Source organism: Juglans regia, chromosome 14, assembly GCF_001411555.2.
Source record: "Juglans regia cultivar Chandler chromosome 14, Walnut 2.0, whole genome shotgun sequence".
NCBI lineage: Eukaryota > Viridiplantae > Streptophyta > Magnoliopsida > Fagales > Juglandaceae > Juglans > Juglans regia.
Window position 1 is genome coordinate 1,804,162 of NC_049914.1, and position 26,504 is coordinate 1,830,665.

Genomic DNA, 26,504 nt, shown 5'->3' on the forward strand with positions numbered 1-26,504 from the left:
AAAAATTCACAACATTATTAAAAAACACTTCCTTAATCACTAAGTTTTTAAAAAAATAAATAAATTCCGGGATACATCTTCGAAACACATTTTCGGGACATTTAGCATTTCTGGTAGAATCTTAGTTTCTTAAGGAATTCTATTCCTACTCTGTTTATTATTCTAGGATCAACTTGTTAGTAGTTCTTTTGAAGGCAATCGGGTTGTAACGAAAGGCACACTTCTGCTTAATTGAATAAATTGATTATTGATCTTGAGATAAGAGCTTTGGCGTGGTGAGTTGCCCTAAGAAGTTATGATCAATTAGTTTAATAAAAATAAAAATAAATAAAAAATTAAAATATTAAAATATACAAAGTGTATGGTGTGGGATGATGAGTAGCATGCATCCGGCCTCTTCGGTAATATATATTGTCTTGGTATGCATTTTTAATAATTCTATTCATCGGAAGAAACCAATACAAAGATCAGCACCTTATGCAAAGCGGTTACTCCCTTGCACAGCATCCAACCCTAGACTGAAAGCTACAATGCTTACAAAGGCATGATAAGCTGATCATAAGCAATCTGTAACACTAATTCACAGTACTGCTTACATAGAAATTACAAAGCTTATAACATGTAATATGGATAGAATTTAAGCACACCATCCAATTAGCTGCCAAAAGAGCCTACACGGAAAGAACAATAAAACCAAGCCAAGGCAAGCAGTCCTGCCCACAACCACCAATACAAATCAGCAAGACCATATATATGATATATCCATTATATGCCACCGGCGGCATCAAATCACATAACCAGACCCTATTATTCAGATTCCAGAACCAATAAGCCAGCAAGAAACAGTCAGCACATGACTAGCACAAACATATATAATGTATAAGAGTAATGCTACGTATAATCGTAGAGTGTGCAAACATCGTGTATAAATATTTTTTAAAAAAAATAGGGTTTATTATTAAAAAATTAGTTTTTTTTTTTGTGGGCCTAATATTTACTTACTTTTTTTTTAAAGATCTTGTATGGCGTTTACACATTCTATAACTGTAAATATTATTTTTTACAACACTACACTGTTCAAAAATACCAAAATTATAGCTTGCAATGGACAATATAGGCATATTAGAGCTTGCAGGGAGTTTTATATCTAATTCCCACTCTTCATCATCCACCAAAGAGAAGTACGAGTCAACCATACCATCACCATGCAATAAGCTGCTCCAATATTCTCTTGGGCTTCCAGATAACAAAGGACCAAAAATAAGGAAATAAAAGATGAATTTAGAGGCCAAATGAACCTGAAGAAACCAATATTTTTTATTTTGAATCAAAATAAAACATTTTTTCTTTTTGTTTTTGTAAGGCTACCCACACACATGAGGTCGTTACCACCGTTGGGCCGTTGACAATATGATCAGTTTACTTTGATAGGCGTCGACATCCTAAATACAGTCACAATAGAATAGTTTTCTATGGCGACAATATCCGACACAATAAATCTCAACATAATTTCAAAATTCCCAATTTTCCTAAAGGTCAGTCGATTATTCATTTGAAACGATTCTATTTTATTTTATTAATCTTACATAATATTTTCAAGAGATATAAATTGAAATAAAAACAAGGAATCACTACAGATAAAAACACATAAATATGTCCAAGTTTTTAGAAGTCATATCTCGTTTTTTTAACTTTTTTATTTGAAAAACAAATTACGTTTTAACTTCAATTTACATTATCTTAAATAAAAGTGGTCATTTTATGCCTTAAATAACTCAGATCTGATAGTAAAAATTATGTCATGTGTTTTTTTTTTTGTACAGAAAATGAAAAGATGTTAATCAAATTAATCAATAATTTAGATCATTTAGGAAATAAATTAATAATTTTGATAATTTAGGATATAAATTAAATTTTATAAATTACCTTTTTCTTTTTTCTATGTTAAATTATATAAATTTTAAACGTCAAAACATAAACTAAGCTTCAATTTTAAAAATAAAAATTGACACTAGTAATTGTTAAAGAATCTCAAAAATTAAACCACAAAATCGGACTTCGGACTCTTCTATTTTTATTTTTTATGGAGCACTCAAGAGCCATCTCAGCGTTCGGCTCCGCTTTCTCACAAAAAACAGAGATTTTTACACGCACGGAGTGGGGGAGAGAAGTAAAGCAATGGAATTAGGCTTTGAAGAGAAGGACTTCCTAGCATGCTGCGGAAGCACCAAATTCGCCAAGGAAATGGCTTTGGCCTCCCCTTTCGCTTCACTGGAAGAAGCCGTCCGTGCCGCGAGAGACATATGGTTCAACAAAGTTGACGTTAATGCTTGGCTCCAAGCCTTTTCCGCTCATCCCCCGATCGGTGATTCCCCCCCTGCTTCCCACCACCACCGCACAAGTCCCACCAGTGCCCAGTTGAGTTCTTCGTTAAAATTTTAGTTTGAATTCCTTTACTTTATTATTCTTCGACTGATTTAAATCTTAAGTGTAGTTGACTACTGTTTATTATAAGATTACCCACAAATTGAAAATCGGCGGAGGAATTAAGTGAAATGGCTTCTGTAGTTCCCAACTAATTTGTTGTCATCTCCAGCCCCTTTCCCATTTTCTTGCTTATTGTGCCGTAGGAATGATTATGCCTTTGCAATGCAAGTGATTGGTCAAGAAAATTTTTGTAGGTGGAGTAAGGGAGAGCAATCGACTGCTATTGCTACTGCTACCGGGTCTACCTTACAGGTTAGTATGCTGTCGCCACAAAATAGAATAGACTGTTATCTATTTTAAGATATCAATGCCCCGGCCCCCACCTCTGATGACTCAAGATATCTATTTGAAGATGGCCTGTACCTTCCTCATGATACATTTTGTGGAAATAAGCAAATCAAATTGATGTTTTCTTCTTATCAAGAACCCTCCATAAAGAAGGGGAAGGGAGGGGGGAAGGGAATGTCCACACTTAATTCACTTAAATCTGCTCATCTCTCGTTGCATTAATATGTCTACTTGGCCTGTGCAGGAACTCTCTGAATGGAATGCTCAATATAGGGAAAAGTTTGGTTTTGTATTTCTCATATGTGCATCCGGTAGAACTTCTGATGAAATACTTGCTGAGTTGAAGGTAAATTTTAAGTTAAAGTTCGATTTTTTATTTTTATTTTTTATAAGTAAACAGTAGTATTATTAAGAATAGGCATAGCCCAAGTATACAAGAAGGTATGCAAGTGATAAGACCTATCTAAGTCGTTAAAGAAGAAACAAGAAGATCATGTACATTTAGGCCATTAAAGTCTACAGCTATAGCCCAAAGAAATAAGGTATGGAAAAATAAGGCTCAAAGCTCCTGTAGTGTCCGCTCCTTGTCTTCAAATGTCCACTCATTACGCTCTCGCCATATGCACCACATAATGCAAGTAGGGACCATCTTCCACACGGCTTTGATTTGTGGAGCACCACCCGAAGTCACCCAACTGGCCAATAGCTCAACCACTGTAGCAGGCATCACCCAGTTTAACCCTATTCGACTGAACACTTCATTCCACACGGCTCTTGCTGTCTCACCGACCATAATATGGTGAACATGATTTTGTGGAAATACTTGGCATTGCCATCATTAAGTGCCAGAATCATCTAGGGTGTCTTAAGATATTTTTCTTGTTCCATGTAATTGGTAAACAATTTCACGTATGGCAGTTCTTCTTTTGCTCTGTAGTGTACATTTAATAGTGCTGGGAGATAGTTACCTGATTTTTGCTTATAATTTCATGAGATAAGAGGAAAATATGCTGCTTTTTTAAAAACTATACTGTCCGACTTTACGTAATTGTTTCTCATATTGATCAATTGAATGCAAAATGGCACCTGATTTCTCTCTAGACGAAATTAATTTGGAAGGCCTTTGGAGTTTGTAGGTGGCTGTTAGGTGTAAATAGTTTTGATTCTTTTATCTTTGCAGAATCGTTACCCAAATAGACCCATAATTGAGTTTGAGATTGCTGCTCAGGAGCAAATGAAAATAACAGAACTACGCCTTGCAAAGCTCTTTTCAAGCAGAGCCAAAGATACAATTGACCAGCATCCTGCAGTTGTTGCAAAGAAAGTAGAAGGTACTTTATATGTCGTTTTGTTTTAGAACAACTTTTTCTATATCTGAAAAGGGAATATACTAGGTCAAATTATTAAATCTCAGGTTTAGGTGTTGCTTTACTCCAACATACACATTCTCTGAAGAGAACACTTTAGAAACAAATACAGTGGGATAAATTGTAGGTGCAGTGTGGTGATCTCTGTACCAGCTACAAAGGTCCTACCCCTAGTGAGTTCTCCAAAAGGTGTGGTCCAGGATTGAATGGAGCTGCTGCCTAAATCTCAAAAATCTGCGTCATATAACAAAATTTAAAAGAGTTTGTCACATGCTATCAACTTTTTCCTAGTTTCTTTCTCCTTGCGATTAATTTATAGTTATAGTTACTCTGAAAATTCTTGCCTATTTCTATGGCTCTTTGAAGTTTCTGTGATATGTTCCTTTTGCTTCCAACTTCTCCCCAACTTTTAATTGTTCCCAACCTGATCGTGAGATAGGTCTCTTACCCTTCCTTACATGTTTTGCTATCGTTTGAATTCATGCCAAATCTGTTCCTTTTTTTTTTTTCTCTAGAAGATCGTGTGAGCATTATTGGAGGCCATTTAACTGTCACTTCTGAAGCAACAGCTGTGAAAACATCTCAAATTCCAACTCGAACTCGTCCGCCCATTACAACTCATGTCTTGGATGTTTCCCGAGGGTGTCCAGCTGCTGGGATTGAAGTACGTTTGGAAACGTGGAAGGGCACTCAACCCCGCCCATCATTTGGTGAGACAGACATTGGAGGTTGGATATTTCAAGGATCTTCAACTACAGATAATGATGGACGAAGTGGTCAATTGACGAGCATAGTTAACGTGGTGGACCCTGGGATATACAGAATAAGTTTCAACACTGGTAAGTACAACCCAGCTGGGTTCTTTCCTTATGTTTCTATTGTCTTTGAAATCAGAGAGTCGCAGGGAAAGGAACATTTTCATGTTCCTCTGCTTCTTTCACCATTCTCATTCAGTACTTACCGTGGAAGCTAGAACTCTGTGGTAGATCAGAAGACAAATAATTTGGCTGTATTTCTGCTGCAAGTTTCCTAGGATGAATAAAGTTGCGAGTATTTAAAGACAGATTGTTTGAATGGGAAACAAGTTTGAAAGAGTGTAACGATGATATCAAAATGCTACCTTGTCACTGTAATCTTTGTGCTGAGTCATTGAGATGCATGTAAAACATGTTGATTACTGTTACTGTAATGTTGGTATGCTATGTCTCCGAAGAGCATGTGGAACGAGTTGAATATATGTGAAGTGATACATGTAAAGAGAGGATATGTGAATAGTACTGCCAGTGGTTTAGTGCATTCAGGAACACTCTGACCTAGCCAAACTTAAGATTGCTTCACTTTCTTATAAATTCTTCCCACTTGCTTCGGTGCAGTGTTAAGTAACTGAAGGCAGATTAATAGACGTTGTTTTTCCTGATTGATACCCTGTGTGCATCATGAAGGGGACTATATATAGTATTTTCTGAAGTGATAAAATGGTAAATGCGATTGGTTACAATCGAGTCGGGCAGGAGATGAGCCATTCTTCAGTAATTTATCATAAGAATTGGATCTCATTATTGAATCGTTATTTTCGGCTTAGATGAATGCGCTAGATTAATCTGTGTCCTCAAAGTGTCCAGAACTTGCTATTAAATCTGCATACACGACGCTTGTCATGTCCAGGGCCACACAAGATAAGGGGAGAGAGAGAGAGAGAGAGAGAGAAGGGAACTTGTGGAATTCAATATATATATATATATATATATATATATATATACAAGTGGTGTCATTCGGCATTAATGTGTTTGCTCGCAAAAAACAAAGACAACTTCATTCGAGTTTTCGTAGGTTGTACGTGAGAAGAAGACTGGGACCAGAGTAGTGAGAAAATGCAGGCTGTGAAGGACAAGCTGCATGACATGAGTGAGATGCGCAAGGCCAAGGCCGAAGCAAAGGCCGAAGAGAAGGTAATTAAGAAGAAATATCATATGATGATCATATATATATATAAGCAGCGCACTTTGATAGTTACTGTTTTTGGGGTACTGCGAATAAGTATTTATAAACAAATATATATAATGCCAATTTTTAATTATTTATGGATTCTTCACTTCTTAGCTACCAACTAAATTAGTTTGAAGGGTAATTAAATGCGGTATCAAATAAAAGCATGTAATGTTATGCATATCAACTTAATTAAAAACTCAGGCCGAAAAAGATATAGCAAAAGCTAGAATGGAGGTTGCTCATGAGGTGAGACTTGCGAAAGAGGCCGAAGCTGCAATGGGAATGCATGTGGCCAAGGCCGAGCAAAAGCTGGTAGAAAGGGAAGCAGCCAAGCATGAGCCTAAGCAGCCTGATGCAAGTGGCATCGACCCCCAGGCAGACCAGACTGGAAACAGCAGCGCCCCTGCTGTGCTGATGCATTCTGCAGATCGAGCTCCATTTACCCACTCTGCCCGACCATTCGTCAACTAATTATTTAGTTGTTGTTCAATTGTATGTTGAATCTCGTGATTTGACATGCACATGATTCATGTTAGCGATCATTCTCGCCTCTTATACATGAATATTGTTGGTCATGTTACACATATATAATCTCGAGTAGTTGTTGCGAGGTTCATTAATACAACTAATAAAATATATATATGAATATTTTTTTTTTGTATTAACTGATCATGATGTGACGGGAAAATAGATTTCGATTATAATCTATAGAATTTGTGATTTGTGTACTTCTTTACGTATAAGTACAGATCATGATCATCGTGACTTGGCTAATTGGCTACGTCCCCATTCATGCATTCACGCATATATATGGATACAGATCGGGAAAGTCTAGCGAATGTACGTGAAAATTAATATTACGTTCCAGAAGTACAGCGAATCGAGCAAGCAAGATGGTTACACACTTACACGCACGGTTTGTGAGAATCTATCCAATTAATTAATGAAGGATATAATAAACGATCCCAAATTAATTATCCATTTGTTCATATATATATATATATATACGTTTCCCTAATCTTCTAAATAGGGAGATTTTTTCTGGATGATTTCATCATAATCATTTTCGTATCTCTTCTAAAAGGGTATATGTACGTACGATGGAATTAATATTTGATTATCAAGATCACTCGATATGGAATCATTAATTTCGTATCAGGATAATTTTATGCATGATGATCTTCGTGGAAGGTCTAGCTCTTAAATTAATTAAATGGTACTAGAGGTTTCGTCAATTCATGATAACATTTTATGATATTGATCAAAATTAGATCGACCATTAATACTTTTTCCTGATTTATATATTTCACATATAATTTATAAATGCTAAAATGGTCATGGAATATTGAACCTTCTAGTTAATTCAAATTAGATCATAGTGTATATATATATATATATATTAAGATATATTATTTAATATAATGTCTACAATAACTTGATCGGAAACCGAAATATGAATCGTACAAACAATTAATTTGCCAACCAGTCCATATCTCTTGCTCGCTATTCAAGCCCATATCTTCTACATCAACAAAGGCATCTCTTTTAAAAGATTCGTATCTTCTACATTAAGTACCAGCCCATATCTTCTACATTCATTTACTACTACATATACCATGCTTTTTGGGGAAAAAAGCTAAGACCCATCCAACCCATATTTACTTTGTGAAATCATCTCTAGCAAAGTTAGCTAGCCTCGATCCAGACATGACAAGAAAGAAAGTTAAGCTTGCATACATCACAAATGATAGTGCAAGGAAGGCCACTTTCAAGAAAAGGAAGAAGGGACTGATGAAGAAGATGAGTGAGCTTAGTACCCTTTGTGGAATCCAAACATGCGCAATTATTTACTGTCCATATGACTCACAACCTGAGGTTTGGCCATCCGCCATGGGAGTCCAACGTGCAATAGTGAGGTTTAAGAAGATGCCCGAAGCGGAACAAAGCAGAAAAATGGTGAACCAAGATATTTTCCTGAGGCAAAGGATTAGCAAAGCTGAGGAACAGCTGAAGAAACAGCAGAGAGAGAACCGGGAGAAGGAGATGACCCAAGTCATGTACAGGAGCTTGGTTGGTGATCAAGGGTTGCAAAATCTGAGTGTTGTCGACTTGAAAGACTTGGGATGGCTCGTTGAGAAAAATATAGAGGAAATTGAAGAGAAGATTAAGTCACTTCAGGCTCATCAAATGCCTCCTCCTCAAGTCGTGACAGTGACGAGCAGCCATATGATCAGTAGTACTCATGATCTGGAGAAGAATGATCAGGCAGCAAAGAACACAACTGATACGGCCATGGATCCAACAGTACAGAATCAGCAATGGTTAACGGAGTTGCTGAAACCTAATGATCAGAATGTGGGTTTTGGCAGAAACGAAGACATGATGGAACCGCAGAATCATCAATGGCTGATGGATTTACTGAAATCGAATGAGAACGTGGGTTTTGGCAAAAACGAAGACATGCTGCCATATGGATTTAATGGTAATGGTTTGTGGTCGAGTTTTCCTTTCCCTTAAGTTTTCCCAGGAAAAGATCATGGATAGAATTATATATCCTCTGCTAGCTCTTCGTGGATCAAATTAGAATAGACGAAAACAAGCTAGACCAAGCAAGAACGTACGTATGATCAAGTGAATCCCGCACATACCACTCATCTGCCGCTTCTTATTTTTCCCATCCCTCATTTCCCGACATTTCTATCTCGCTTAATTATGTTTATGGAGTTTGCAATGCTCGAAGATTTCTTAAGATCATCTTGTTAGAGTGATGTTTATCTGATCCTTTTAATATTTATGCCCAATTTAAATTTTCTTATTTCTCATGACAATAAAACTATACCAATATAATAATTAATATATGATAAACAAAAATGCTTTTTTTTTTTACTAACAATATTATTCGTCCCAAAAAGACAACAAATGTTAGTAAAAACAAACCATTTCGGTTAATGTATTGAAATGTTAAGATTCAAATGTTAAGATTGTATTCTATATAAAAATATAATGATATTTGCAGTTATAAATTACGCATAAGTCGTATATTTTTTTTTTAAAAAGTAAGTAAATATAAAATTTATATAAAAAAATTAATTTTTTAATAATATATCTCACTTTTTTAAAGAAAAAAATACACGAAGTTTGCATATCTTGTTATTGTATGTGTATATATATATATATATATATATATATTCCACATCCACGCAAAGAGGAAAAGATAATGTTCTAACTCCTAATACGTCAAAATGGGAAAGCGTTCAAGGAAATAATACTCCGTATTATTGTTACCCACTGTTTGTTTGGACTGGGTCTTGATCTTATTTAATGATAACTGATGAGTACAATATTCGTCGATCGGATACATTAGATGTTATTGTTCAAAGGAAAGCTCAACATTAATTAATATGGTATCAGTGGAGTGATATCATTTCTAAATGCATGCATTTATATCATGAATATTAATTCTTTTGCCCCCTTTTTCATCACATTGCCGATCATTCACTAATTGAGCAATGCAAGGGAGCCGGCCGTTTGGCTCCCCTTTTTTTTTTTTTGCCCGTTTGGTTTTTTAATTCTTTTTTAGTTTTTTTTACTTAGTGATTAAAAAAATATTATTTAATAATATTGTGAATTTTTTTCTTTTTTTAAAAAATATTTAAAAGTGTTAAAAAAATGATGTGAAAATTTTTTTTAAAGATTTTTTGTTTTTTTTTCCCACATCATTTTTTATAACACTTTTAAATATTTTAAAAAAAGATAAAAATTCACAATATTATTAAATAATATTTTCTTAATCACTAAGTAAAAAAAATTTAAAAAAACCAAAAGGCCAACAAAAAAGGGAGCTCAAAACGGGCTCCCTAGCATTTTTCTTCACTAATTATGAATTAGTTATTAATTTATTCTCAAATTGATGTGTAAAATACATAATTCATATCACTTATGTAATAATATTTAAATTTTAAAAGTTAAAATTGATATTTTAAATCAAATTATACCAAGTAGATATTGTGTGGTATAAAATCATTAGAATAACAGTAATATTCATTGATAATACCATGTTGCATGTCATTCCTCCAAGTTTTTTCCTCCCGATCAGTTCTTTTTTATTTAATTATATATATAATATTTCCAAATGTGGAATATCATTGAACATGTTCAGCAGTTACAAGTTCCCAACCTTGACCTCTTCAGACATCATATATATATATATAAATATATATAGAATCAAATGATCATCAGAGTATATACGTTATCTCCGCTATGCAACAGGTGGAGAGAGATACCATCCTATACATTTTTCAGTAATATCAAATACAAGTCTTAAATGTATAAGTTTTATTTAAATTTTTTTTGTAAAAATGTAGACTTTATTAAAAAAAAAAAAAGAAATTTTTTATACTTTTTTAAGATAAAATCTATTTTTTTATAAAAAAAATTTGCATGAAAATTGTGCATTTAAAACTCCCATATTAATGATGACATTTTCCGTCTCGTAATACGGGATTTTGTCCCCTAAAATGTTTGTGAATCGTTGTGCAAGAATAGTCAACTTTCAGAAAATCTAAGCCGTCCAATCGGACCGTACTTTTTGAATATTCTGCCGGCACATGTCCAGCCATCAACCAAATCGTCAATTTACCTTTTTTGGAGGTGGGGGTGCCTTTCAGCTGGTGCAAGAAATTTGGAATCGGCGTTCTTGTATCGAATGTTTTGAGATTATAATACCAAGAGTTTGTCTTAAAAAAATCAAGAATTATTAAAATTTACATTTGTCTGTTGCATTGTTGATTATACAAAGAATTTGGTGTAAAAAAGAATCAAAGGAACAAAAGAATGGACCGGTAATCCGAAATCAAAAAAGCTTGCTTGCAAATTCATCTACTTCAATTCCATCGGTATGGGAAGAAGCTGATTTTCTTGCAAGTTCTCTGAGCTGTGACAAGCTTCTTCCAAGCTGCAAAGCCACCTTCATCTCAAACAACTTCCCGTTTTCTCTTTTCTGCAAATCTTTTTCTTCAAGTGTGCCTTCAATTGATTCTTCTAATCGGCGGAAAAAGCCAGCGCAGTTTCGATACATCTCAAACACCATCCCAACTTGCCCACCATGCTCGAAAGAAGTAACAGTGCTTGCTAAAGCCCCTGCAGTCACTGCTACAACGGCTGCCCACGATCCATTACCCACAAAAGCAGAGCCAATGGCTGCAATGCCGGTAAGCAATGGGCCAGAGATGGCTAAAGTCTTGTTGATCTTCAAGGCCAAGTTGCCTAGCCTTACGTAGTCCTCAATATCTTTTCTCTTCACAACTTGGATTATATCTCTCATTTCCACTTCCAGTTCCTCACTCCATCCATTCTTCTCCGTCTTCTTGTAATGCTGTTTCCCTACATTTGATTTGTTTGTCTCTCTGAACTGATTTTCAGGCCACCAAACAGCAGGTTCGAATGTTGCAGGGAACTTGTCAAGCATGGCTCCCAGCAAGGGAAGTGGGTAGGCTTTGTCAAGGGCCAAGACACTTGCCATAACCTTTTTCACATCCTCCTGAGTTGGAGTACGTAGAGCAATAATAGTCTGGATTTGGCCCTGGAGCTGCCTGAACAATCTTGCAGCATTACGCTGTTCCTCGGCAAGTTGTGAAGGCTGGAGTTTGTTCATAATGAGCAACATCCCCGTGGCAGCAGAATACAAGAGCGCGGACGATAATTTCAGAGCCAGAAGTGGCACTCCGGCGCCCCCAATGGCTGCAACGCCGGCCAAGGTCGAAGCAGTGAGAGTTATCATGTTGATGGAGTTCAAAAGAAGGGTGTTCCAGTTATCACGTTGCTCCCCAACGTTGGCATGCATCTCCACTCTGTCAGAGACGGCCTCTAAGATGGCATAGAGTTGGGAATTCACAACATTAGCACTGGAGTTGCATGATTTAACATCAATAGGTCTGGTAGTAATGCTTTTTTCTATCGGGACTGTATTTGTGAAAGCATCCCTTATGTTCATATCCTCAACCAGATCTCTGGTTGGAATTGTTGGAACCGAGAAATTGGGCTGGAATCTTGGAAGCTTTGGGACGTGAATAGCAGCATGGATTTTCTTTGAAGAAGATGAAGGGAATAACAGAGGTGAAGTTTGTAGGGAAGCCATGAAATACGGATTGAGATCAGCTTGTCTTTCGTTGTATTTCTGTGCTATAGATGAAAGGTGGAGAATGGAGCTAGAGAGGGTAGGAGGCTTGTATTTATAGTGATCACAAGCTGGCTAGCTAGGCGTTAAGATCATGTGGAGAAACAATATTTGACTGGAATGAATGGTTTGACTAGGCCAATCAGTTGACCATTCCAATTTCCATAGTCATAATTTTCAAGTTCAAAGTTCCCTCCCTCCCTCCCTCCCGTGCCTAATTGCTTGGTTCTCTCATACGACGTAGTAAAACCTATATGGCTATATGTATTAATACTTCAAACCATGGGTTTCTCTGTTTAATTGCATGCGCTCTGAAATTTTTGACCGACTCTTCAGAGGTCAATATCGCCAAGTCAAATAACAAAACGGCACACCTTCGTTTGCCCCTTCAACCAGATTTTATTTTTATTTTTTATTTTTTATTTTTATATTCTTAGATAATTTAGAATAGTGCATTATATATAATTTATAACTAAATATTATTAGTTGCAATATATATATATATATAAGCTGGCCGATATAAAAACATATAAGCTTTTTTAATTAACCTGGTCATGTTATATATTATCGATCTTCAAAAGTAAACTAATTAAGTTGGTTTCTCAAATAAAATAGTGTTTTCTTTTATAGAAAAATTATATTTATAAGCCGGTGTATGTAATACATCTAATAAAGTGCTTACATGACATAATTTAATTTGAAAGATAAATTTTAAAATTGAAATCTTGTAAATAAAATATTATCATTTAAGTGATATGGATAATGTGTTTTAACACTTTTTTATATCCCTATATATATATATATATAAATTTTTTTATATATGAGTAATGCTAGATATAATCCTAGACAAACTCCAACAATACTCCCTTTGAACCACCATTTAAAAAATAATTTTTATGTGGATCACAAATTTATCCACTCATTTAAGTACAGGAGAATGCAGGCTTTACACATAATTCTAAAACCGCAAATATCATTTCTTTTTTTATATATTAGATTCATTGATTAATGTCATAATTAGTTAATTAGGAGAAAAAAAATATTTATTTTCATCGCATGCACCTTTTCTTTTTCTAGGTTATAACTCATATATATATATATATATATATATATATATCTTAGGAAAAATATTTACTTTCGTTATACAAAGTCGGATATATAATGTTCCATGGAATGAAAATGATAATTACTTACAATTTTTTTATAACTCTACGTGAAATTAAGAATAGTTTTATAATATTAAAATTAATTTTTGATAGAATAACATGATGATTTTATTGATTGTTTGAAAATAAATTATAAAATATCGATCATTTATACTATACTGATCTGTATGAAAACCCCAATTACTTTTTGGTTAATTAATTAATAGCGCTGCTGCTACTGCTTGACCAAATTATGCATTGCAATTTGCAATGCACATCGGACGATCGAGTTGGCCCACCAAAAGTACTGCTGCATGGATTAATTAGGTCTGATCATCAAAATTAGGTGTTCATGTTTAATTCGGCCAGCTTGTCAATTATATCCAAATATATATAATCCAACCAGATTCATGCATGCATATATACTTCATCATATATATATATATATATATATATATATATGTCTCGAAAATGACTTTTTATTTTACTTTTCTTTTTGGTTTTTTATTTCCCTTTTTCTTGGTACGTAGGACAATTTTATTGACAATTGACGACAAGAAAATTACAAAAGAATTTAAAATTAGACGTATATATTGTGAAACTCATGACATTTTCTCAGTTTTTATTTTTATTTTTATTATTAGATGTGGGGATCATCGGATTGGATCCTCAGATATTCATTAATTACGAGATCAGAGGCCTGCAGAGATCGACAAACGAATTTCATGTCGGGTAGTTCTACAGCCCCCGCTTGTTCCTCCCGCTGTAAATTTAATTCCCGCTTGACGTGGCATTTTATGTGACAGCCACGTGTTTATTCTAATTAAAAAAAAAGGAGATCATGTTCTCAGGTTTCCTTCCCTTTTTTCCTATTCTTTTGGCATGAAAATTGAAAATTTACACAAAAATCATAGCAGAATCACCTCATTTTAATCCCATGAAGCTCAACTTTTGATTGGGAAGATCAAGACATAAAGGTAAGGACTTGGAGATATACAAGAAGATGAAGGAAAGGGCGGCTCTATTTTCGGTTTTTGCTTGAAGAAGACGAATGACCATAGACTGGGCATTGTCGGTTTTCAGTTTTTGCTTGAGAAGACGAACAACTACAACTTTATTCAACAATGATGGATTTTACAAGGTCTCAATTTTTGCTTGAAGAAGCAAATTTAGTTTTCGGTTCCCGCTCGAAGAAGAAGGACAACTATAGAACTTTACTTTATTCAACAAGAGAGGAAATCGAAAGTTTTATTTGGTTTTTAATTTTTTAACTTATTCCATGTGATAGCCACATCAAGCGGGAGCTGGGAGCGGGATGCTAAAGTGGTGGGGGTAGCTTTTTCCTTTCGTGAATTGGTCACCATGAAATTAAACGAAACGCATGGAATTTGTCAAAAGGGGGGAATCAGTCTTTTGCTCCCGTTGGTGATCCATTAGTCAACCAATTAAACTTTGGATAATTTACAATAATTAAAATAACTGCAGAGGCTTAATCAACAATTGGTGTCGATCGGTCCATCAAATTCAAATTAATAAATAATAAATTACGTGGTCATGACATGGCTAGTGAAACTGGGTACGTACATATATAGTCCAAAAATCATGTTAGAATTAGTACTATAATTATCATTCATGATGTGATCATCAAATTGGGATCGAGACTATTTAAAAATTTTTATATCTCTAATATCCTTAATTAATTGTTAATTTTCAAATTAAATGGTTAATTTCTTTCACATTGATCTGCATTAATATTTATCATTTATATATATTTCACCATATTATATGAAAGCTATAAATATTATTAATAAGATATATAATACTTCGATCATTTGATTTAGAAACAATTTTGGGGTACTTATGATTGTTTGAATGAAAAAAGAATATTTATCAGTGATCTTTAATTGGCACTTAATATCGAGCCCGATCGATCATCATATATCAAGACTAGTAAGCTGAGTTTTTTGATGTTGACTAGAAAAAAAAATTTGAAAAAGAGACTCAAAATATTCAATTTATGATCTATTCAACGCGTCAATAAGAAGAGATAAGTTTTATTATTTTATATTATATCTTAAGATATATGCAGAAATATTTTAGTATACACAGTACTTTATCTATTTTCTCAAGATATTGAAGTACTTTCTAATAACCGTTGAGCTACCCTCAGCAAATCCCACCAACATGGAGTCTTATTAATAATTTCTCTATTAATAGTAATAAATTGACCATATATATATATATATTTATATAAGTAATCTCGAGTTTATAATTAATATTGGCTCTATTGTATCCCATATTATATATTAATTGGAGTTGGAGCGAGCTAAAATAATATTGGCAGCGGAGAAATATAAGATAAAGCAAAATATGCAAATTAAGAAAAGAAATTAGGATCACAAGGTTAAGGAAGTAATCAATGCTAGCTCATGTTTAATTACAAGGTTAACCTGCATTAATGCTGCCAGGCTCTTGATCATCTAGACACATGCATGCATATATGCACAAGCTAGCTAGCTACTAATTACAAATTAATTAATGCGCGCATTGCTAATAATTCCTTATATATATAATATATATGCCCCTCCTGATCTTTAGATTTCAATATATTTTGATTTGCATTCTTGATCATCATGATGTAGTACTCCGTGGGGCAATATTTTTGGATTTTACATGAGGGGATCCAGATTTATACATTTTGCATTTAAAGACATGAAAACACATGATCGCGAGTTTCATCATGAACTTTTGAGACCAAAAAGCTAGCATGGTATATATAGATGTCCAATATAATGGACATATACTCTTGCATCATGCATATATATATATATGTGTGTGTGTGTGTATATATGTATGTATATACCTCATATATAGTCATACCAAGAAAACAGATCAATATTTATTCTAAACAACCTGAAGAATTAATTAGGAGCACATCATGTGATATATATATATATATATATTGCAATTAATACGAACCCCTATATATATTTTGTGATCCATATTAATGTGACGTTCTGTATACATGCGTAGACATAAATATATTAATTTTTTTTTAAAAAATCCTCAGTTCTTATATATATACTTGTGGAAATTTAAAACCTGGTCCTCATTTACAGCCAATCAAGCTAGCTGTGCGATATATATAATAAATGGGAGCAAGACCTCATGAAGAATTAGGGGCTTCTAATGCACAAATTAAGGTAACAACGTACCAAAAGAAGTAGGTAATCAAAAATATATTATTCCATGTTGCGTTCATAATTACATACTGCATGCCAACATACAACATGATTTGCAGGTGTTTCCAGCGTTTAATTAAACAGATCGTACCGCCTGAAAACACAAACTCTCGTGACATCTTGAGGATTAACCATGCAGCCTGCAGATATTTATAAAGCTGATACTACTACTACATATATATATATATATATATATATATATATATTTATCGTACTTGATAAAGAAGGTGCACAAACATGCATGCATGCAGGCCGGATTATTAATATAGACTCAAAATTACCAGAGAAAAAGGAGGGGAACAAAGAAAATGAGAAAGATGATGATCATCAACGACAGCAAACCCATTGACAAACCCACCGATCAAAGGTACTGATGCTAAATTACCAACTGAATCAATAAATTAGAGTGTAATTAAAGAAGTTAATTAAGAGACCTGCACAAAAGATCGTGGAGCTAGCTAGGTTACCACTTAAAGAGGGAATGCTCCCTATTTTAATTCAATATGTCCATGATCTGTAATGTAGATGGGACGTGCATGATAGTTCATCAAGAGTAGTACTGGGTGATACTTGAAGAGTCTTGTCACTTCAATTATTTCAGGATTAATTAACTATTCCCATTTTTTTCTTACATTAATCAATTGGAATATAAAACAACATTAATATATGCAAAATACTACTTATGATGCTTATAAGGAGAGTTCAATCATGAACATCGATTAGTTCATATATAAGATCATGATGATCTGAAAAATAACATATAGCCAGCCAGCTAGCTTTCTGAAATTTTCTTGTAAGTACTGCATGGTCGATCGGTTGCTCCCTGCAAAAATCCCTATCCAGGCTATTATATATATATATATATATATATATATATATATATATAACATATATAAAACATATATAGCTGTCCGGGGTGATTAATGCTGGATGGTTTTCATATCAAATTGGAAAAGGCCAGGCAAGACATTTTTTGAGTCACGCCAATAAGGTCATGGGAGAAGTGCTTTAAGAGACATATAAATAAAATCCAGGAAATTAACTAAGGCCTGGTTTGGATATATAGAGAGATGATTCCATCTCATCTCATCTCATCTCAATTTAATATCTTAACGCTACAAATACAAACATTTTTTAATTTTAATTTTTCAATTTTTCATCTAATCATTACCTAATTATTACAACTTTTCCAAATATAAAAACAAAAATATATTAAAAAATTATATTCTATAGTACAATATTTTAACTTTATAATATTTTTATTCAATTTTGTTCTCTCCTTTATCCCAAAACCCCATGAAATGTTTTAATTCAAACCATTTCTACCTCATCTCATCTCAACTCAAATATCTCATGACCACTATTCATAAATATCTCAACTCATCTCATTTCAACTAACTATCCATCCAAACTAGGCCTAAGAATATTAATAGATAGGAAAAAATAAAAGGGTGAATATATATCATAGATTTACACCAATGCATATATAATAATGCTTTGATGATCTGTTTTGCAATGGCGATCTAAAATAAGGTGGGAACTAGGAGGAATCATTCCATTAATTCAAACGATTATCAGATTCATTTGCAAATTGACTAGTCATGTTAAGACTACAATAAAAATTACAATTAAAAAAAAAACTTGTCAACTAATTACGTAATTTGAAGAGACATGTCAAATTGTCAACTTTATCTTACAATAAATTAAAGGCTTAATAATATACTGTATCACATTGAACTATATATATTAATATATATACGTCAGTTACTAATTAAGATAATTTTTTGTAATTCTTTTATGCACCAAGAATTTCTTAGAAAGAGTACATGAACTTAATTTGTTTGATTTGGTGATTATGATTAAAAAAAAAAGGAATCTATGATCAGTACTAGAACCAGATCAAGAAAATAAAAAACTGGGAAAGTTCACATGAACCAGTATATATAATTTGGAGATGGTGATCATCACTAAATGTGTAAAACATGAAACACATGATGATCGTATATATAATGAAAAGGAGCATGAGAAGAGAGAGAATTCATCTATAAATTTTAGCTGTGTTCATAAAGCTTTGGGCTATTTTTCTCTAGTTAGATGCTCCAATTAGATCAATCGATGCATGAAGACAATTCTCCGGCTCAATCATCAGTAGAAACAGCGAACAAGGATGATGAAGTACTAACAAATTATTCAATGTGAATATATATATATATATATATATATATATATATGCACGTACATGTGACAAATTGAAATGAACTAATTAATTTGCTTATATTTATATGTAGAGTACTATGAAATATGAAAAAAAAAAAAAGATATAATTAAGGCTGCAGGTATGAGAAAGTCAAGGTATTACAGATCACGTCAAACCATTTCTCTCATGAGAAAGTAAAGGCTACATATATATCAGCTTGCTTCTAGATCAAGTGTTTAATTTACTTGTCTTTATGCTATGAACTTATAAATGTTTGTAGGTTAAATATCTTTGAATATTTTATAAATTCTTCTTCCTTCCTTTAAGAATCTAATTGACGTGATCTTATCTATAAGATCAAAAGAAACTGAAGGACGTTGTACTAAATCCTTTTTCTTCAAAGTTAGCTTATCAACTAAAACGTACACCAGCAATATTCTACAATTAGCATTTCTTCAAAGTTCTGATCATAGCTTTTAAATATAATATATTGTCTAAGATCCAATTCCACACTAGCGAATAGCGATTAATTAGTCATTACGTACGTGCGAGAGAGAAGTACTGACTTGATGATTGTAGACTAGTATACTTGACGTCTAGCAATTATTCAACCATATTGCAAGCTAACTAGCTAGCAGTACTAGCTAGCTTATTGCTCGCCCTAAATTTCTTCAAGATAACAAGCAAGATCAGGAAAATATTGGCTTAATTGTGATGATCTAGGGGATGAGTCGGGACTACATATATATATATATATATATATGTATATATCAAAGAATTAACCATGCATCAAATGAGCATGTGGAAAAATTATTGACCTAGCTAGCTTATAATTAGAGAGAATATTATCCAATTATTACAATAAATGATCCAGCAGCAAACCCTAGCTAGTAGTACTACTCGATTTGTGGAAATAATGATTACGGAATCTATGAGTTCTAATTGCTAGGGAAAACAAAAAACGAAAAGACTTGATCCAAAATATAATTATTAGTAACTGCCTAGCTAGAATTTAAGATCAAAGAGGATGAAGGTCAATCAAATTAGTAGGTCAGCAATGTCATTTATATATTATTACCACCATATATATATATATATGTATATATAGTTGTTGATTTAATTAATAAAAGCTATGGACAAGATCACGTGATAACAGTACTAGTTATACTTATCCTTCGGTTGAAATGAAACCGTGCATATTATATATCATATATATATATATATATATATATATCTTAAATGAGTTTAATTTAATTAAGGACGTACAAGGACTTCATAACAAATATTAATACTCATAATCAAGATCAGTCAATGCATAAATTCATTCATTTTTCTTAACCCCATAGATTGAGGGAAGTCTAGATCATATCATATATATATATATATATATAAGTTCTATACATATTGATCATTCTAATTAGCACTCCTCCATATGATCGAGACATGATATGTTCAAACTACTGACTGAATTACTAGCTAGCTAGTTAAGTAAAGGAGGCGGAATTTCATACAGATCAAGTAGTAGTACTACCTCAGAAGAATCTCAGAATTCAGAGAACAAATTAAGTTTACAACACTGGCAAACGTAATTAAACAAGAAAGGAATTAAGGGCGTACGCAGATATTGATCAAGTCTAAGCTGAGATGTGCCCTAACCTTAATTTCTGACCACAAAAGGTCAATTAAAAAGGCGTCCTGCCACCTGAGTTCCCAGCCCAACCATCAACCGGTAACTGACCATTCGCCATATTGAGCGGCAGATTGAAGAAAGGAAGCCCCGAAGACGGGTCCGAAAATGGGTTGCTCACTCCGCCACCGCCTCCACCGCTGCCACCACCGGATGACTGTGAGACTGGTTGTTGCAGCTGCAATGGTTCCTGTTCCTCATCCAAGGGCAGTCTCTCATACGCCACGTTAGTGAACGACGAGGCGATAACGATGATTGGCCCGGCTGCAATCAGAGCTCCCACAACGTTCCCTCCTACTACCTGTCCCTGCCCGCCTGCCAAAAATATGGTCAGGTTCGTCGCACCGGGCGGCGCCGGCGGAGGAAGAAAAGAGCCCGACAGAGACAATATCTCGAACCGGCCGTGCAGTTTGACGACTGCACCAGCTGCCGAAGGCTGCCGCAAGCAGACGTTGGAGACGGTGCCGCTACCGCTCAACACACAGATCCCACGCTGACGCTTCCGTGCATACATGGCCACGGACTCAAACACGTCGGAGCCACTGCTTACTTCCAAGATATGAGCTCGGAGAGTGTTGGCGCTCTCCCTGGTGATGATCACTGGTGGTTTAGGCTTGTTCTTTGAACCCGCGGGCCGACCCCTAGCCCGGCGGCCCACGACGACATCGCCTGGACCTGGGTTAGGGTTACCCAGCTCAAGCTCTTGTGGGACGCTATTATCTTGGTTCTGGTCGTTGTCATCATCGTCGGATGGCCCTTGCAGGTGAAGGTCAGGGCGTTGATGAAGCTGTTGAACAAAGCGAGAAGCTGAGCCCAAGTCTAAGCCAGCCATACACAGAGCTAAAGCAAAAAGAAAACAAAGGAAAAAAATATAGAAAAATAAGGGAAACTAAAAATAATAGTTCATTATTTTATGATTCTTTAAGGAAGCTAGTGAAAGGCTCTAATAATTCAAACCCTAGAACGAATAGAAAAAAAAAAAAAGGGAATCAAGTGCAGAGAAAGAGAAGGGAAGCTGAAGGGAAGAGGAAAGGGACAAAAGTGATGCAGGCAGCCATAATTCTCTGGACCAACAAATTAGTAAGCTTGTGTATAAAATAATCAAAGATTACGAGTATAATTTACTTTTAGTTTTCTAATGAGCTTTTCATAAAGTACTAAAACATGGGTTGATTAGGTTTGATCTATAATATATATTTCCATGCCCGCCCGCGGATTGCTGGATCTATTGGATAGGTATTAATCTTGCCCTGCCAACACCAAAAAGAAAGTTAAAGATTTAAAACATTTTTTTTAATCCGACCATGAAAAGGGGAGAGAGAGAGAGAGAGAGAGAGAGAGAGAGAGAGAGAGTGAGGTGAGTGAGTGAGTTATCCTCGTTTCATGCTGTATCGATATATATAACTCGATCCGTACCGAAAGACATTAATGAGGTGAAAGATGATTTACTTTGTTCTGATTATACTATTAATTGATTTAATCAGTAAATTATGACATAGCCTAGCTAGCTATCTATCTCGTCAATGATAATAAAACAAAAGTAAATTATAATTAAGCTGATCAAAACCAGCACAAGCACGTGTATGCGAAAACTTTGCGACCCAATAATCTTTTTATAATCTGGATTTACAAACAATATATGATCGATCATCTCATGTGTTACTTTATTATTGGGTTTCATCATAATTTCCACTGTACGTAATAGAAGTTATATATATATATATATATATATATATTATCAGAGTTAATCTTGAGAGAGAGAGAGAGAGAGAGAGAGAGAGATGTTAAATCATTCACATGTACAATTAAATGTGCATGTCACGAAAGAAAAACATAGAATATGCAATATCGATCATGGTCCCCATTCATAAGCACTCGATCTTTTCTTTTTCTAAGATGGATTATAGTCTTAGATTTGATGCCCCAACCATTGGCTTTTGGTTGGTTTAATGATATAGGTAGGTGCTCGCATAAAGAAAAGTAACTTTACTTTCTATTTGTTTAAAAAATTAATAGCTCGAAAGACGCCCCATTAATCGACAAGCATGGAACAAGGGCACTAATAAGCCACTGAGCGACCAACATTGCCCCCAAAAACAAAAATATTTAAAAATAATTATTTAAGTGGAAAAAAAATATACAAAGGACAAAAGAATAAGTACTAGTATACAAAACAGAAATCAATGTAATTTTGCCGATTAAAAATTGCTTATATATATATATATAATATTCACCACTAAGCTGATCAAGAGCTATTATCAATCACAACCCTCACCCGGCCCCACCCCTCCTCCCGGGGGGCCCTCTTCTCTTCTTGTAGTACTCTTCTTCTTATATCTTGATTATATCACCCATTGAGTCGAGAAAATCAGAGTCCAACATAGAACATGGTTTATGCCAACAAGTTCGATTTTACAAAAGCTATACATGATTATATATCTTACAAGAGATTTGAAATTAAGTTCGCCAAATTAATTAAGGTAAGGGATGGTTTGGATAGTTCGTTGAGATGAGATGAGATGATATAATATGAAAGTTAAAAGTTAAATAAAATATATATATATATATATTTTTTTAGATTTGAAAAAGTTGAATTCATGTTTATTATATTTTGTTTAGGAATTTGAAAAAATTGTAATAATTAGATTAAATAAATTGAAATGTTTTGTGAATCCAAACAAGGCCTAATGTGAACTTTGATGCTTGATTATGCCTAACACGTAGAATATTTAATTAAATTAGATAGAGTACTGTATATAATTATAGGTCAAACTCAAGATTTTTGTTCTCATATTATATGAAATCAACATTTATTTTAAAAGTTTAAGTTGAAGTGATGAAGAAGTGAATTTTTTATTTAGTTTATTATATCTTAACAACATTGAGTACTTTAATGTACGTTTTGTATTGGTTAATAATGAATTAACCAATACAAAACGTATGTACGTAACTTGATCATGATCTATATATATATATATATATATATATATATATATATTGAAAATGAAAATTCTTCTCAACAATGATCCTGCGCTAGCTCTCGGCCAACATGATCTCACATTCAAATAGGCCAGGTTGGCATGCATATGGGTCAACAAACCCAAAAAAAAAAAAAAAAAAAATTGAGACGTTAATATTGTTAGCACTTGTACGTTTGACACCGATTAATTATATATTATTCCCACTTGTCCTTAACATGCTTTCTATATATGTAAAGATCGATGTAGCCTCTAGGGTTTGGTGGTAAGTTGACGTAATTAGCCTCTAATAATGAACCACCTTATAAAGTTATTTTCTTTTCTTTCTATTATCTCTACTTATTTTATTTATTATTAATTACTTTCATATTTTTATCAAATATCATATTCAACCATATTTCATCTATCGTCGTCTCAAAGAGCTAGGTTCCAATTTTAAGTAGAGACATTCAATTATATAATATATATCTATAAATCCATATTAAAATTTCGACAGTATGTACCTAGCTAGTTGACGTGGTCGGTTCAATCTCCAACCACTAGCTAAGTGCACTCTACATACCGACTTGATAATATATTTTTCTAATTAAATGAGGCTTCTTGTTTGTCAATTAATAGCTAGTAAGTCACTGGATTTTTTTCATTCCAAGATGTGAGTACGTACAAGTATATTTGATTTCACAATAAACTTCATGATTAAGCAGACAAATAGCATGTATTAATTGAGCAATTACATGGACGTACGTTATTAATTCCAGCAGCTCTGCAACATTTCCATGCATACATGATGATCCGCCATGACAATCAATATTCAAGACAACCTAAACAATTATAATGCGCGTATGGAATCTGCTACGCGTACTCTGCCTCCAGAGGGATCGTTAGTACAATTTGATTTTTTAAATATTAAGAAAAAAACACATTTCACACTAGGGCCAAAGTGTGGCCATTTTGGGATATGGCAAGCTAGCATTTTTCACCCAAAAAAAAAGTACTTTTGCACTAGATCAGATTTACCATATGCACAAGATGGCTCAATACAAATTGAGGTTTACGGTGCGAGATCTAAGTGAGTCATTCGTAATTATAATAAAATAAAATATAAATTATTATATAGAATATTTTCAAACTTTATAATAAAATGAGATTTTATTTAAAATCTTTAAATATAGTTTTTGTGAATTTATATTTACAAATTTTGTGCCTCAATTTAGCAAGATCTTAAAAATATTATTTAAAACATAAATAATTCATTGTATATTACTTATAAAAAAAAATTCATTGTATATTAAATATTAAATTTAGTATTATGGAGCCTTGTACACATTGAAAACTATAAAATTATTTAAAAATTTATTTAATGAAATGGTTTTTATTTTTTTTTCAAAAAAAAAAATACCTCATTTTTATTTTTGGAGGCCTTACATAGGATAGAGGCCTTAGGCAATGGCTTAAATGGTCTTACCATTGAGCTGGCCTTGACTATACATCAACCATTATTCACTCTCACACTCCACACCTATAGCTTTTTCATAGGATGTGAGCGTGTTTTTCATATGATATAGAAGTGTTTTTCATAAAATGTGGAGTGTGAGGTGATGAATACTGGTTGATGAGAAGAATTTTTTTTTACACTATGGGCAACGTGAGGGCACTTTGGAGGAGCAAATTAACTAGTTGCATTTTCCAACGATAATACTCATGATATCTTTCTTCAGTATCAAAGTACGTACAACTGATCGATCGATAATCTGACTTTCTGGCCTCATTGTATTTAATTGCAGCACTTGATTGTTGCCAAAATAAATGCAGGAAATAATGAATATATACCTATGGTCTTGATGATCATATATGGGCAGTGTTATATATATATATGGGCATGATAACACTAGACTGCAGATTCATGTGGTCGTTATCTGTGTGTGTGTGTGTGTGTAAGAGTACTAGTACGTTTTGTTGATTATGGTTTCTATATTTCTAATTTTGAGTTATATTATATATTACAATCACATATTACTGTATTGAAATGTCACCATCAACGGCTCTTGAATAAAATATTATTTAAAAATTACTAATATCATATGAACATAAATATGAGACGATGATAATATTATAGTTTCTAGCCATTCTCATCGTTTGTTTAACCAATCATGGAAAACACCAACCCACCCGTAAAAAAAAAAAAACAAAAAAAAAAAAAGAGTTGGCTGGACTAAGAAAATGTGCTGAGTTTCTAAATACAAAGCCCATCTGAAAAAGTCCTGGATCTAAGTACAAACCCAGTATCAGATTGGGCTCCAAGTGTTCCGATCCGTTGGTTTAGCCCAAGTTGCAGCGCTGTGAGCTGTCCACTTGACAAGATCCAAACCATTCATACCTCCCTCCTCTTATCTAATAGCATCCATCTACTCAATAAGGAACGCACCAGTGAAGTGAACTATAATAAAAACAAAGAAATCAAGATGTCTGAGCCCGGGTTCGAACCGGGGACCTCTAGTGTGTGAGACTAGCGTGATAACCAACTACACCACCCAGACACTTGGAGAGGAAACGTGAAAACATTTTTTTAAAGAGAATAATTTAGGATTCAAAGACCTCATTTAACATTATCTACCGAGCCCATGATCGGGAAGAAACCTAGCTAGCTAGCTAGGACCTGTGAGGCTTTGACATGCCGATCGATGCGTCGACCTTGATGTTTCTGTTTTTTTAAAGAACCAGCCACCGCCTTATTTGTCGGTTTAAGGTTTTATCGGGCAGAGAGAACAACAGATATGGGTGACGAAAGTAGGAGTGCCTTGTGCATGCATGCATGGTGGGTACGTATCTGTTGGGATGAAGACGAAAGTTAGAGAAAGAGATCATCATAGAAAAACACGAGACAGATCGATCATCATCAGATAACTCCGAGAAGTCATCATGGTCGATCGCGGCGTTGTGGATTGTGCA

General features: G+C 34.0%; 5 protein-coding genes and 1 non-coding gene across 8 annotated transcripts; 3 read left to right on the forward strand and 3 right to left on the reverse strand.

Annotated features, from left to right (window-relative positions):
- The first annotated feature begins 2,051 nt into the window (after nt 1–2,051).
- Nucleotides 2,052–5,440, forward strand: LOC109009227 (uric acid degradation bifunctional protein TTL). Of its 3 annotated transcripts, none has more exons than XM_018989622.2 (5): nt 2,052–2,417; nt 2,682–2,739; nt 3,020–3,121; nt 3,956–4,106; nt 4,658–5,440. In XM_018989622.2, the coding sequence occupies exons 1-5, from the start codon at nt 2,179–2,181 to the stop codon at nt 5,113–5,115; spliced, it is 1,008 nt and encodes a 335-aa protein (XP_018845167.1). In that variant the 5' UTR covers nt 2,052–2,178; the 3' UTR covers nt 5,116–5,440. The 3 variants fall into 3 exon arrangements, with proteins under 3 accessions (XP_018845167.1, XP_018845168.1, XP_018845169.1); XM_018989623.2 differs by having other exon boundaries at nt 4,661–5,440; XM_018989624.2 differs by having other exon boundaries at nt 2,102–2,417; nt 4,004–4,106.
- Nucleotides 5,441–5,899: 459 nt separating this feature from the next.
- Nucleotides 5,900–6,905, forward strand: LOC109009208 (late embryogenesis abundant protein 6-like). The gene is made up of 2 exons (XM_018989604.2): nt 5,900–6,091; nt 6,333–6,905. The coding sequence occupies exons 1-2, from the start codon at nt 6,014–6,016 to the stop codon at nt 6,600–6,602; spliced, it is 348 nt and encodes a 115-aa protein (XP_018845149.1). The 5' UTR covers nt 5,900–6,013; the 3' UTR covers nt 6,603–6,905.
- A 933-nt stretch (nt 6,906–7,838) lies between these two features.
- On the forward strand, nt 7,839–8,648 carry LOC109009213 (agamous-like MADS-box protein AGL80). Its single transcript, XM_018989608.1, has one exon. It carries the CDS (start codon nt 7,839–7,841, stop codon nt 8,646–8,648), a length of 810 nt encoding a protein of 269 aa, XP_018845153.1.
- A 2,335-nt stretch (nt 8,649–10,983) lies between these two features.
- Nucleotides 10,984–12,267, reverse strand: LOC109009209 (probable F-box protein At4g22030). The gene has a single exon (XM_018989605.2). The coding sequence runs from the start codon at nt 12,265–12,267 to the stop codon at nt 10,984–10,986; it is 1,284 nt and encodes a 427-aa protein (XP_018845150.1).
- An 8,027-nt stretch (nt 12,268–20,294) lies between these two features.
- LOC109009205 (AT-hook motif nuclear-localized protein 23-like) lies at nt 20,295–21,442 on the reverse strand. The gene has a single exon (XM_018989599.2). The coding sequence runs from the start codon at nt 21,407–21,409 to the stop codon at nt 20,573–20,575; it is 837 nt and encodes a 278-aa protein (XP_018845144.1). The 5' UTR covers nt 21,410–21,442; the 3' UTR covers nt 20,295–20,572.
- A 4,576-nt stretch (nt 21,443–26,018) lies between these two features.
- TRNAV-CAC lies at nt 26,019–26,092 on the reverse strand. The gene has a single exon. It is a non-coding gene; the product is annotated as a tRNA-Val (tRNA).
- Nucleotides 26,093–26,504: the final 412 nt, after the last annotated feature.